At 48.2% G+C, this 14552-nt stretch overlaps 1 protein-coding gene across 2 annotated transcripts; it reads right to left on the bottom strand.

The window, feature by feature from the left end:
- Positions 1–5612: 5612 nt before the first annotated feature.
- Positions 5613–13049, bottom strand: TENT5A (terminal nucleotidyltransferase 5A). 2 transcript variants are annotated; one of them, XM_074819700.1, is made up of 3 exons: positions 12996–13049; positions 11509–12025; positions 5613–10475 (listed from the first exon to the last, which is right to left on the bottom strand). In XM_074819700.1, the coding sequence occupies exons 2-3, from the start codon at positions 11941–11943 to the stop codon at positions 9696–9698; spliced, it is 1215 nt and encodes a 404-aa protein (XP_074675801.1). In that variant the 5' UTR covers positions 11944–12025; positions 12996–13049; the 3' UTR covers positions 5613–9695. The 2 variants fall into 2 exon arrangements, with proteins under 2 accessions (XP_074675801.1, XP_074675800.1); XM_074819699.1 differs by lacking the exon at positions 12996–13049 and adding an exon at positions 12260–12424.
- Positions 13050–14552: the final 1503 nt, after the last annotated feature.

Genomic DNA, 14552 nt, shown 5'->3' with positions numbered 1-14552 from the left:
GATGGAGAGGAGAGAAATCCACCTGTTTCTGCATTGACTATAGAGAAAGAGGACTGATTTCAGTTCTCAGTGACAAAAACGTGTTGTATCAAGCACACAGTCTTTTTAAGAGCGCAAGTGAGTTCAGTTACTCATGAAGGCAAGCTGAGATTTTGACATGACAGTCTTAGCAAGTGAACAAATTTATAGAATTCAGTAATATTTCATGGAAATTGCCTCTTTGGGAACACTTTTTGCAGTGTATATCCCATTTCTTAAAAAAGCAAGAGTTTGCCTTAAGCAAATGAGTTGACTCACTGTGAGACAGCTAAATGAAAAGAATAAGCTCATTGAAATTCCCACATGGAGAAGCTCTAAGGGAAGGGACTCGCACAGGGGTGTTTGCACAGTGCCTGGTACAATGGGTCCTAACCTGGTCATGCCCTTTGGTTGCTATTACAGAATAAACATTCAACAACAAAGAACTAGCAAGTAATGCTAGGGTCAAGCTCAGCTACCAAATCTGCATTGTGTGTTCCCTGCATGCCTCCTCGAGCACTGAGGTAGCTGTTATGACTGCATCCAAAGGCTGGCTAAAACCAAGTGAAAAATCTTCTGTTGGCCCCGCTGACTTGCTCAGGTGTCTGATGCATCGGCCATGCTTTCCATCATTCATGGACATTCCCACTGCTGTGGGAGGGCATTTCTAGGATGATGGAAGGTCATCATCCCATAGGAAAGACTTCCATGCAAATGTCTTTGGAGTCCTAAGAGCAAGCACTCGGCAGTGGAGAATATCTGCTAGGCACCTTTGTGCTGCTTATAGAGAATACCCTCTGAGCAGTCAAAGAGCACAATTTAAAGAGTACTTCCATGTGCATTGGTCACTGATGTGCACCCATGACAACAAAAATGCAAGTAATGTACCAGGTGATCTGTGGCAAATACGAGGGCTGCCCACAAAACTCCAGAAAACAAATATATCATGTTCTGTGTTGAGCCAATACTGCATGTGCATTTCACAGAAAGGTTGCCAGTAGTTTCTCACCAGCACCTGAAGCCCCTTTTTCTCTCTTCTTAGTAGATTTTGGCACGGCCACCAGTCCAGCCCTGCAGAGGCTCTGCTGTCTAATGGGTTGTCTTCATACAAGCAACAGCAATAGCTTGATCCAAGGCAGATGCTGCATTCCTCATTTGAGTATAAAATACAGCTATTCTTCCTGGGGTCAGAGAATGGCAGGTGACAAGCAGCGTCTGTAAGAGCCTGGAGACAAACCTGGGGCTATGTTTGGGTGAAATGTGGTTAGTTTCAAGTTCTTGGGACTTCTGTGATTTTTGAATAACTTTATGAAATGTGGCATATGTAAAGACCCATGGCGGGTGCAAGAAAGCAGATGCCGCTCCCCAGGCATCTAGCACACAGCACAAATGCCTCTGCATGGCCCCACAGGGGTCCATGACTTCAGCAAAAACAGGCAAGAATGAGTCTGGCAGACTAGAAAATCCCACCTTAAATATTTGACATTATTGGTGACAGAGGTTTGGGAAGAAATGGAAAGCATGTCAGAAAGCTCAATCTAAAAAAAATGTGCGATTCAACTTTACAGTTCCATAAAAAATGCAAAAGAGCTGTTCACAGCTGGCGAGAAGGAAGGCCCAAGCTCTTGGTTTCACTTCCGCCACTGGCTGACATTTATAGGGTTACTTATAAACAGCACTTAAATAAATCAATCAAGTCCCAGTTCACACCACTATCGCAAAGCAGACAACTACCATGTATTTGTTGTTTCCTAAATAACAAAGCCTGAAGTAAGGAACAAGAGATGTATATGCTTCTCCAGTGGATAATTTAGCACAAAGCCAAGTGTCTGGTTTGCAGAGTATGAACAGCCTGCTACAACCACAATAAAAGCCTTCAAGCTGAGGAAGAGCTTCTCTACTAGTCTGGATGCTGACATTTTTAATAATCACCTTGCAGTGCATTTTTTTCCCTTATATAATCATAATTGTTATGCTGCTAAATTTTTAATTCATTTAACTGTTACTCTGTACTTCTTGAGATGTCCAAGTAACCATTCGTACAAGCCTGAATGCACAATTCTCCCTGTCATGAAGAGCTGCTAGTGGAGAACTGGAAATATTTCTGAAGAGCATTTCACAGGACACCCAGGACCCTGTTTACACAGAGACATTCTACAACTCTTGCTGAACCTCACCTAATGACCCATCTAGCTCAGACCTTACGTCTCAAACACTAGGGACCAGCAGAATTGCTGATAACCTGAAGAGCATGTGGTGCTGATCCCTCCACTTCTGCTGCAAGAATCAGGATGAGAAGACAGCAGAGAAGCAAGCACAGAAGAGCAATGCAGAAGTGAGAGTGAGAGAAATTACTCAAGAACAAAAGATTTTAAAAAAACAAAGACTGTGGCTTTACTTTTTCCTCAAAGCATGAGTTAAATTAAGAACAGTTGCAATTGCAGAAAGATTTCCTTGCAATTACTTTTCTACATCAGAATATGCTGCAGGAATTTCATGGATGCCTTGGATTAAGGGCATGACCCAAGCAAGGAAGTCACAGTTAAAATGAAGGCCATGCAGCTACTGAAGACACGAGAGTGTTCTTCAAGCATACCTTCTCTAAGGAACATGTTCCCTGAGAGAAAAGCATCACAAAGTTGTGTACACCTCCCTCAGGATTGCCTGCCTTCCCGCTCCAAGCATCTCTCATCACCTTTGTTCAAATGGCAGAGGGGTAACCAGACATGCACGCTAACAAAGATGAGCTAGATGTCTCCAAAACATGTTGTCTACTGTCTTTATCTGTGATTTTAGAAGTAACTTTGTTCTACACCCTCCAAGAGAGGAGCTGAAGAGAGGAAAACCTGTGTAGGTTAGATACAAAGGCTTTCACGTTTTCAAAGTGCTGGCTCTTCTGGATTTCTCTATTTTCGGGAAGACAAGCTTAATTGTAGAGTTGCTCACGCAGAAGAGTTATTCACCCTCAAGTACAACAGAAGGTCAAGTATGTTTAATCATACTATCCTCTCAAAAATCAGGAATTTATGACTTCCAAGCCACTATGGGAACCTAAAGGATGTTTTTACCATGGAGAATATCCATGTTTTTCACACAATATTTAGGTGTGTATTTAGGACATAGTTTTTTCCCAGCCAATGCAAAAGGAAAATTTTTCAGGCGTGTACTGGCACTGCACATCCTGATGAAATAGCAGCCACATGAAATGGTGGAACTGTGCATCCACAAAACAATCATTCTGAACAGCCCAAGGCAATGTAAGTGTGTAGGACATGAGTCTGTTCCTCATAGTTTATCAGGCCTTTGGAGGCTTAGTATTTCTTCTCTAAAGTGCAAATTTCGATTTTATGCTCTTGCTTCTTACATGTGGTCTAGAGCCCCACATGCAGAACTGCTTCAGACACATTTCTATAGATATTTAGAGGATCGCTGCAAAACTACACCAGCTCCAATGCAACAGTGCATAGCTATACACTGTGCTTTACCTAAGTGCATATGGCCACGTGCACTGAATTTTACTAAAAACAGATAAATAGAAGGGAGGAGGGTGCTTGGTGGCAGTTTCAGGAAGGCGTGACCAGATCTACACAAACACTTGGGAACAAGGTGCACATGACAGTGCTACAAAAATCTCTGCGGAGGTTTCATGGGGGTTTCCCAAGAGCAGGTTTATAAAACTGAAGTCAGCATTATTAATTTATTGCCTTCCAGGGACTACAGATACATTTACTAGAGGATGTAGGGTTGATTTAGGATACACTTAGCTTCATTCCCAGGCAAAGGTGTTCCTGGGGATTATTTGTTTTTAATGCAATAAAATAAAAATGTGCTGCTGCAGCCAAGAGGAACTGCAGACTGTTACTTATCTGTACATGCGACAGTTTCCTTGATCAGAATCATTTTAGCAGGGCTAACATAAGTTAAAGACTTGAGCCATTTCTCCTCTCCTGCATTAATCTATCAGCATGTCCTCCAGATTTCCATGGTGTTATTGCTCAGGTAATCCTCATTCTCGAACCTTGCTTTTGCCCACCCCTTTCCTCAGTCCTGAACGCTCCTCCCTCCTTAAAAACACCACCTACTAAAGTGCAGCATTCAGCTGGCTGTGTCCTCATCATACTCCTCCTTGGTTTGGGAAGGAGGACTCATAATGCTCCAGATACCCAACTGGCGTTCATCTCTCAAAAAAATCCCCCAAAATTTAAACAGAGAAACTGGAATTAACTCACTCCAAAGCAAAAGAGCATCCATTTGGGTTTGGATTTTTAGAGACAAGCAAAGGCATTTGGATGTAGATGATTTCCAATCCCCTGATTTCCATCTGCATCTTTGGGTGTTGCAGCTGCCTTTGTCAGACTGCCTAAAATATTTTATAACTGACCAAGTGAACAGGAGGAACCGTTAGGCCACGTTCCCCTCCCTCTCCTGGCAGAAACATGGGAGGAAAGGTGAAGCCACACGGGCAGGGATGTCGAGCACTTCCCCCTCTCCCGGCCAGGCTGGCCAACAGTCCCATCCCGTGCCCTGCAGGTTTCAAAAGAAGCACTGTGCAGAAGGCACCCCGCGTTCATCAATGGGGCTGCTCCTGCGCCTGGAAAAACGAGCAGTCCCAGCAGCTTGTTTGTTTTTACAGGGGAATACAGGTTCACTCATCATTACAATAAGCACATTCACGCTCGCGCTTAAGCTGGTGAGAGTCTTCCAAGCCCAGTGCTGTGTATGAATGAGCCTAGTAAGAGCTGCAGAGTCTTAGTCAATGTTTTTCAAATTTGGTTCAGTCTGAGGCACCCTGGTTGGAAAAGTATTGCCACGAGCATTGTAAATTAATATTTTATATTCCCTTGAAGTGCCTTTTGAGGAAATTAGCCTTCATTACAGAAGCATCTCCCCTGTAAACACAGCAAACAGAAAATACCTCTGCTGACAAGGACAGCATTGTAGGGCAGGGAAGGAGAGTAAACACTGAATCTATGAGAAGAACTGGACTGATTCAGCAGCTGAATCAAACGGGCATGTGCATCACCGCTCCTCAGCAGCTCCTGGAGCTGCACTGCCTGCAGCACCCATCCACTACAAATGGCCATACCTTTACACCCAGGGAGCAGTACCCCATTGCTCCCCAGACCTACTGAAACCATCACGTGAAGGCATTGGCCCCTATCAAATACATCTCAGGGGCATCAGGACCCTCACATTACTGCCAGCAAGGCAGCTAACAATGCGCAAGTCGCAGACATCACAAAAAGATCCCAGTCCACATACTGGGATCTAAACTGGAAAGGCAGCAAGAGCACAGGGCTACTGCAGCGCTGTTTCAGTTTTCGGATTTTGGACCATTTACACGGCCCGACCAGTGCTAGAGTGAGTATTTTTGGCACTGGCTGGGGAGGTTCCTCTGTAGCTGAGCACAGCCAGTCAAACTTGGCTGGCACAAGGCAGGGCTTTTCAAAATGTCTTGTGCTCCAATCGGAAAGCGGCCGAACGCTGCTCTTCTCAGAAAAGTGCTGCCCTTGTCCTTTTTTAATGAAAGCGAACTTGGTATTCAGCAGGAGCAGGCCAGAGCTATTTCAGACACGGAAGACAGCAGACACAAATCAATAGAAAAAAATAACTTCTTTTTATTTACAAAAAAAATCCAAATATTGGATGCTGTAAACAAAATTCACAATCTGTTCCCTCTAGAGTCTGTTTTCCATCAGCTCTTTTTCTGTCTGTGACAAAGCCTATAGTCAAAATGTTCCAAAAGAGCAATCCAAGGAGCAGTTTGCTGCAACAGGATGCCTTGCAGAAGGCAACAGTTTTAAGGAAATCTGAGGGAAAGCAAATCTGCACAGACTCCTACAGACTGCAGGAGCCTGCAGTGCTCTAGCCAAGCTGTCTTGAAATTTGCAGGCTTTTTTTTTTTTTTACTATTTATTTTGTTAGCAAACCATTATTACAACAGCAAAACAGTACACTGATTTTCTTTCTTGCAAGGGAAACTCTGCATAAAGAAAACCATACAAAATAATATATTCAAATAGGAGCTGAATATGCAATTATAGTTTTTCCTTTTCTGTGCAGTTTTATCTAACACACTTCATTTTCTCAATAAAAAGAAAAAAGCTTTTTTTTTTTTGAACTGGTAGGAGCTTCTGACATAATGCAAACCAAGCATTTAACAAGAGGTGTTTAGAAGATTTGTGTGAAGGCCTTTGTGCAAGATAAAAAATATTTTAAGTGCAATAAGAGAAACTAGAAAAATATCTTTTTGGTCTTCTAATTGCCCTTCTATTGTTAGAAGAAATGTTCTTGCATTTGGGAGGACAGCTATATTTAATGAAAAATCCCATTTCAAAGCTCTCGGTTGTTTCATGATCGCTACATTTAACCATGTTTAGCGCCCGGTTGGTTAGCAGTAAATTCAGCTGCAGTACAAACAGTTTTACTGTAATCAGGTCAATGTTTTTAATCAGTTCAGTTCTTTAAAAGGGGCACTGTCTCTTGCAGCACAAGTTCTAACCTTACATCTGATTGGATGGGAAAAATGATGTCTACAAAGCAAGAACACAGTCGTTAACTTTAAAAGTACCGGTGTGCTGAAGAGGAGGGGAAAAAACAGTTTAAAAAAAAGTCAGACTTCATGGAGAGGAAGGTGTGCAAACCGCAGAAATAAACCAGCTTTGAAAAGGGGTTCTTATTTTACTCTTGGCCTGAACTCATGCCTTCTTCCCACCTCTAACACCAGGCACCTTTTAAGCTACAAATAAAACAAAGCTCTACCAGTTCCACCACTTGATCATTAACATATGCAAAACAGATCCGGAATACCTATATAATATATATAAAAACATATTATATATGTATCAAAATGCAAATGCTGAAAGGTGCAGTTTAGCTCAGAGCCCTGCTGCATGCACTATAAAGTAACTAGCTGCTGTCAATCATTAAAAAAACCAACACAATAAAATTTGAGCTGAGAGGAAGTAAATCAAAACTTTCTTTCAACCAATGGAAAAAAAAGGGTCCTTCCAAGGAAAAATACATCGTGTCATGTACTATCAGCGTTCTGTGGTTGTGGCACAGCTATAGATTCTCAAACCCTTTTAAAGAGCAGATGACTCATTTATTTGCTGCAAATAGTTGTGGCGAGAGAAGACATACCACATTACCAGCTGATCCTATTTCCCCAGCCCTCCCCATAGCTTCCGCTGGCGAACCCTCCCAGGGGCTGGAGGCAAGAGGACATAGCGGGCCAGGAGCACCCTGCCCGGGCCCTCCGGGGGCTGGAGGGGACCTCGCAGGGTCTGGGGGATGCGAAGCCCGGCGGAGGCTGCAGCCAGGGCCGGAGGAAGGGAAGGTGGGGACAAGGTCTGCGAGTCAATGCCGGGAATGGCAATGAACCAGCTTTTACGCTTCCTGAAGGACTCACAGGGAAGGTGCTTCAGTAAACAAATCATGTTCCTACTAAATTGCCTTCAGAGTGAAAAGTACAAAGCGTGACAAAAATAGATGTACCTTACTCGCTCCATGGGGAAAACAGTGCCAGGACACGAGCCCTCTCCCCTGCCCCTGACTCCTCCAATGCCAGACCCTGCCTGCAACCAGGCAGGATGCAGAGAGTTTTCATTCAAAAGCCTGAATTCCCCTTTTTTTTTTTTTTTCCTCCTCACTAAGAAAAAGCAAAATATTAGAGTCAAGTGTCACTTAGTCATTAGGTTTTCAAAGCACAACAAAGAATTTAACACCTTCAGAGATGGCACTGAAGTGAAAACAACAGCGGAGGTTGATTTTTTCCCCCTGCTGGTCTTTCGGGAGAGGAAATGAAAGTGAATAGTTATTGTTCCAATGTAAAGTGATTCCATTTAAATAAAGTACAGTACTGAAATTGTAAATGCAGTGTGACAACCAGATCAAAGATGTTTAATATTTGCATAAAAATATATATATATAATATATATATAAAATATAATTTTAAGCAATCGTGCAACACTCTTAAAAAGGGTTCATTTCACATTTGCTAAATTCTAGTGGTCCTGGAATGCATAATGCACTCTATTAAAAATACTCCTTTAAATATTAACAATTAGTGTTCAAATCACCAACTAATACAATATTCTTTAGCTGTCAGGGGGTTTAAATAAACCTATCTTTGATCCACGTTCCACTGAATTATACATCATGGAGGTATGCAGTCACAACATTAGTGGGTTAAATGTCAAAATGGCATTACAGTACAAAATAATTTAAAAAAAAAAGATCAGCTAGTCATATGTTTCTCCATCTGTGGAATTATTATGGCTCACAAGCAACCCACTGAATTACTGTAATCCTTGTTCTTGCAACCAAAGACATTATCTGAATCCCACCTTAATCCTGACTGGTTCATTTACTCCAAATTTCTAGGTGTGGGTTAAAAATTCACTGCAAGGTGCCCACTGTCCTATGACATCCTGTTGCAAACTGGAAAACACATAGTACTTTATTTAAACATTCCTTAATTGCTACATTTTCCTAGACCACATTAATATATATTGTGTGTGTATATATATAGATATACACCTATAACATGTACATATATACACACACAAACATATATACACACATACACACACGTACCTAGGATAATAGCACACTGACATAACATTAACTCTATACAGGTATTTGCCAAGAAAAAAAATAGGGCATTTCCTCCACCACTTATTCACAAGCTTATGGTTTTGTTTTTAATCCTTGTGTCCCTGATAAAACAAAATGCATGGTTAAACCACAAAACTATATTTTTTTCTCACTTCAAATTCTATGAAGGCATCAGGCACTTTTGATTACTGTTGGTGTGTACAAATATAGCAACATCTTTCTTTTCTTTTATATATATATATATATGTATATACTTTACTGTATCTTCTTTGCTCGGATAACTTATTTGTGAAATCTTTGGTCCTTGAGTATATTCTGTTTGCCACAGCTGGTTTTCCTGCATTCTCACATTTTTAAAATGTGAGGCACACACACAGCTGGAAATAATGGACTTTGTCATCGTACATGTTTCGCTTTTTATAACTGTACCAATCCACTACTGTTCATTTGGAGCAAGCTGTTTCTGGTAAAGCGTTCTAGTCAAGCAAGCTATACATTCTACACGGTCAATCCATAGACAGCACTTGCTGCAAACCCCAAACGCAGTAATTCCAATATACATTTTTATTCAGCTTATCTCTGCTTTATGCCTCTAACTTTTAATTCCTGAATATATATAGAATTGTTTTTTGTGAATTTTTTCTTTTTGTTGGTTTTTTTTTTGTTTTGTTTCTTTCATATTCTCCCTTTTGCAGATTCCATTCTAGAGTAAGAATAAAAATAAAAGAAAATAAGGCTTTCCCACCTTCTCTATGCCAAAGCTATGGGAGCAGATATTGCCAACCCATATTGTCATCAAGCATTCGTCCCTCACTTATTTCAGGGGAAGCTGGTTGCTTTTAATGACAGGCCTCTTGTGCTCTGGGGTAGGATCCAATTATTTGGGGGTTCTTTCTCGATCATGCTCCCGTTATTTATTAGAAGAACCACAAGCTTTTCCCAAGCTTGAAAACTAGAGCAGATCATCATTGCACAAAACACCCCATTTCAAAGGGACGCATCGCCCCTTCCTACCTCTTAGAAAACGTTCTGCCCACCAGGTCTACTAATTTCTGTCCTTAATTACAGGGCAGCCAAGTAGAGTATGTGTGCTGCTGGCAAGGGAACACCGTCTGAACCTGGGCAATATAGTAATTGCTGAAGTTGGCATCTGCTACATATGGGGCTGGCTGGTAATAGCAGGTCACATTGGCCACATTGGGGATGATATTTTGCTCGGCTAGGACCCGGATGGCCAGCATGGTGATCAGATTCAGAGTCTGTCTCCTCTCATGTCCCATCAGGCACACTGTGCTCTCATTCACCACACCGTGAAGGGTCATGAGATAGTCATACTTGCGGTCCTCTAATCCCACAAAGTGGTTCTGCAAGTAGGACTCCAGCTTTCTCTGCTGTTCTCCAATGTCTGAGAAGTCAATGAAAAACCTCGAACACATGTATCTCTGCAGGGACTTAATCTCGGATTCGGAGGCAGCCCTAAAGCCCCTTACCAAAAGGTTGCAGTACTTCAGAAGACCACCTCCTCTGATTTCTTCTGGGTTTCTGGTGGCAATTATCTTGTTGCAGAGGTGATCAAAGGCTTCCTGGAAATCTCCATAGACGCTCTCACCAATGATAGTCGGGTGAAAAGTTTCAGTCATCGGATTCTCTGAGCACTCATAAAAAAGCAGCAGGGAGTCCAGCTTGATTTGAAAGGAATCGACACTGAATTCAAACTGCCGCCTCAGAGAGTCCACAAATTTCAGCTCCACATTTTTGCCACTGTTGTTGGACAGGGAGATGAGACTCCATCGGTCTGAATCATTGCATACTTTTACCATTTTCTGCACATAAGCCTCCTATAATTGGAAAGACAAAATGAGCAAATGAAGACACAGATAAACTTCCTCTTTGCTGCATTTGTTTGCACCCCCCTGTCCCCCATCCCTGCGTTTCATAAAAGATTTCATGGAGCCTTCAGATACAAACCAGAGAAGAAATGCTTAATGTGAGAGCTTGGAGTAGTGTCATTGCAAGGGGGTGATAAGGGAAGGTGTTCTGCTGGGACCGTGTCATGCGAGGGAAGAATATGGCAACACTACTTCTTTCAATCACTTCTAAATACATCTACACATGAAGCCCATTGCACACATGCCCAATATGCATGCATCCCCACACAGAAGCTCACCACTACAATCAGGTAAGAAATCATTTTTATCGGTTTCCACTTCTCTCTCCCCTCCCCACAGAAAAATTTATCAAGTGTTCACACCCCCCATCATGCTCTTTCAGTGCAGGTTCCCCAAATCTGCTCCATCTTCCAAAAAATCCTTCTAAAAATTCCTAAGGGCATTTGGCATTCTGCCTAATCAACTCGAGCGAACTGTCTCCGAGACGAGGGCACATGCCTCTATGCCGGGGCACTGAGCACACAAGAAAGCGTCCCTTGCAGGCGGTGGTTCCTTCTTGCGGGTATTTAAAACCATCTAAGCTCCCCCCCCCAGTTACCCTGGGAGCCGGGTCCGGCAAACCAAGCTGCCGCAGAGCCGAGCGGGGAGCTCTGCAGCTCCTGGCGCACACACACACACACACACACACACGCACTCCCCAGGTAAGCCAACGCTCCCAGCAAACGAGACGAGAGGGAGAGAGGAAAGACTAATTAATCCTGAGGAGCCCCGGCCAGGACGCTTTCCTGCAAACTCCTCCTCGGTGTTAAGCGCGGGGCGAAAAGCTCACTCGCGGTCTCCGCGGGTCTCGGGGCGGGGGGGGGCGGGGGGGGGGGTGTGTTGCCGTCCCTCAGCGCACCCCCGGAGGGGAAGGTGCCCCGTTCCTCTCAGGCAGGCGCTTACACCCGCCCGCTCCGGGCGACCGGGCACAGGGCAGGTTTACCTTGAGGGTGAGCGGCGTGATCTTCTCCTTGTTCACCCCCTCGGGTAAGAAATCCAAGAGACAGTCCAAGACCACGTCCTTCACAGTCTGAAACTCGGCTTCCCCTTTGAGGTCGGCGCAGAAGATGAGGTCCAAGTCCTTGTAGCCCAGGCCGCTGTCCTGGTGGAGGACGTGGCTGGCGGCCGAGCCGTTGAGCCGCACGTCCCGCAGGCCGATGCCCTTCTCCTCCAGCCGGCTCCGCACCACCTTGACGATCTGGCGGGGCTGCATGGCCAGCGTGGGGAAGTTGCCGCGGCCGTGGATGGGGATGGTCTCGCTGAGGATGCGGTCCAACCGCTGCACTTGCTCCCAGCTCAGCACGTTGCAGTGCGCGCTCTCGCAGCCGCCCGCGTAACTCCCGCCGGGGCTGCCGCCGGCCTTCTCATCGTCTGCCATGGTGCGCGGCCGCCGCCTCCCCGGGCTGGATGGCACCGCTCCGGCTCCTCACTGCCCCCCCGGGGCCCCTCTCCCTCCGCGCCTGGCAAAAGAGGAGGAAAAGCGAGCGGTCAGCCCCGGCGCGCACCCGGCGCCGCAGCTCCGCTCCCCCCCCGCAGCCGCCCCGCACCGCCGGACGGCGCCCGCCGCCCCCTCCAGCGGCGAAGAGGGGAGGGGGGAAACACCTAGTGAGTAAAACAAAAAAAACCGAACGGGGGGGGGAGTAAAAGCCCCCCGGGAGCCAGGCGGTGCTGCAGAGCAGGGGAAGGCGCCCGACCTGCAGAGCCGCCGCCTGCGCCGCTCTCTGCGCCCCCGCCGGGGCAGAGGCCGCCCTGCCCCGCTCCGCTCCGCTCCGCTCCGCTCCGCGCCGCCCCGCTCGCCGCCGCCGCGGGCTGCCGCCGTCTCCGGAGCTTTCGTAGTTCTGCCCGGGAAAGGTCCCCAGTAGTTTTTATACGGGGTTTCTCCGCTCTTCCGGGGCTCCGAGTCACGGCGCCCGCGTCCCGCCCCCTCCATCTGCATGGCCGGCCTCGGCGGTGCCCCCGGCACGCCCACGCCCTGCGCACCCACGGGCCGCCCCGCCGGCTCCCCGCCGCCGCGCCGCGCCGCGCCACGCCACGGCACCCCACGGCACGGCACCGCACGGCACCCCACGGCACGGCGCGGCACGGAACGGCGCGGCCCGCCCCTCCGCGCCGGCGGAGCGCCCAGCGCGGCCCAGCGCGGCCGCCCCGCCCCACGCGCGGCCCCGCTGGAAAACCCGCGCAGCGCAGCCTCCCCCCGCACGGTTTTGGCCGCTCGCCGAGGGGGGAGGCAACAAGTGTAATCCCCCGCCCCGCACCCGCGGGGGGCGCGGGCCCCGCGGCTCCTGCCGTGCCAAGATGCGCGTCCGGAGGCACCCACCTCCACGCTGCCATTCATTCCTTTTTTTTTTTTTTACCGTCTCTTTTACCACCGCCCCCCCCCCCCCCCCCCCCGACATTCCCGGTCATCCCAGGCACAGCCAAACTTCATACCAGAGCGCCGGAATTTGGCAAGGGTCCCGCTCCGGGCAGATGCCGAGGATCCCGGGCCGTGCGGTTTGCGCTGCTCAGTTCCTGACCGAGATTTTCAAAGCCGCCTGCGGCAGCGCAGGGGCATCGGCACCGGCATCCGCGACGGGCCTGCCCGTGCCGCCCGCCCTCCCCTCCCTCCCCGCCGGCGCGGGGGGAAAAAAAAAAAGAGATCCCGAAAAGCCCGACGGAGTCAGTGCCTTCCAGGGGAGCATCCTGCCTGTAAAGTACAACTTCGGTAACTGCGGAGCGGGAAAAATAACATGTATAATATATACATACTTTGTAAAGATGTGTCTTATTTTAAATTACATTGTAATTATTTTAATATTTTACTTAATAACAATGAAGGTATCTGCTTGTTTTTCACCTGTTAAAAGTGCCAAGTACACATATAACTACTACTTAAAACGGACCAAGCGCGGCCCCCGTTTGCCGCAGCACCCGCGGACTCCAGGACGGGAGGGCGCAGCGGGGAAGGCCCCCGCCGCCCCTGTGCGCATCCCGCGCAGCGCCGCGGTGCCGACGCGCAGGTTGCGCGGAAAAAAGCGGAGGGGAGACGGCCGGCCTTGCGTCACCGCTCGCAGCGGTGTGACGCTCGGCAGGAGGGGCCAATGGGGGCGCGGGGAGGCGTGACGCCTGCCCCCCCCCCCCAAGCGCTTCGCCAAGGCGGGGGGTGGGCGGTGTATGAAGGAGCCCGGCGGGGCCGACTTCCCCCTCCCCCCATTGTTAGCACACACCCCCCCCCCCCCGTTACTTCCCGCCGTGGGATGGGGCTGTGGGGGGGCGGGGAGCTCTGCCCCGCCCGGCACAGGGAAACCCCTGACCCAGGCGAGCTGGCACGGTTTGCACCCCTCACCCCAAAAAACCCCGGGGTCCCGCTGTGCGCTTAGTGCCCCCCCCGCCGGGGCGCGGGGTGGTACAGGCGGGGACGCCCCCTCCCCACCCCCCCGCCGCTGCCTCTGGTCGCAGTCGCGTGGCAAGGGCGCCCCCTGCCGGGCGCCGGGCGCGCTCCCGAGGTGGGGGGGCGGGGGGAGTCGCTCAGAAGTAGCTCGTTTGACCGGGGAGGGGGGGATATTAAGCTTTGATTCACCGCCCAAATTCCCTGTTACTTCATTACCCCAGTATAACGCTGGGGCAGGAGCACGGGCTGTCCCAGCCGCCGTGCAGCCCTGCGGGACAAGGAGTGGGGGGGACCAGGGGGGTGCCCGCGGGTGCGATGGCTGGGTGAGCCTGAGTGCACCTGCTAGAAAGGTGACCCAGCTAGCCAGGGCAAAGGTTTGTAGTGTTCTGTGCCAAGGCATCTATTAAAAGAAAAAAAAGGGGGGGGGGGGGGGAAGCAAGCAGGAAGCTTTTAAAATCCAAGTGTGTACAAGTGAACGCTGCTTGACAGCGGAAGCGGAGTATTGTGGATCCGCCGGCACACTGATTGGAGTTTGCCAGCTTATTCCTTTATTTAAAATAAATATTCAGACTACGAGGGGCGGCAGCTGGCCTGCTGAAGAGAGCCTACAACCTGCT

This window comes from Strix aluco, chromosome 3, assembly GCF_031877795.1.
Source record: "Strix aluco isolate bStrAlu1 chromosome 3, bStrAlu1.hap1, whole genome shotgun sequence".
Classification (NCBI taxonomy): Eukaryota; Metazoa; Chordata; class Aves; order Strigiformes; family Strigidae; genus Strix; species Strix aluco.
The sequence above is the reverse complement of the archived record's forward strand: the minus strand, read 5'-3'. Positions and strand labels throughout refer to the sequence as shown.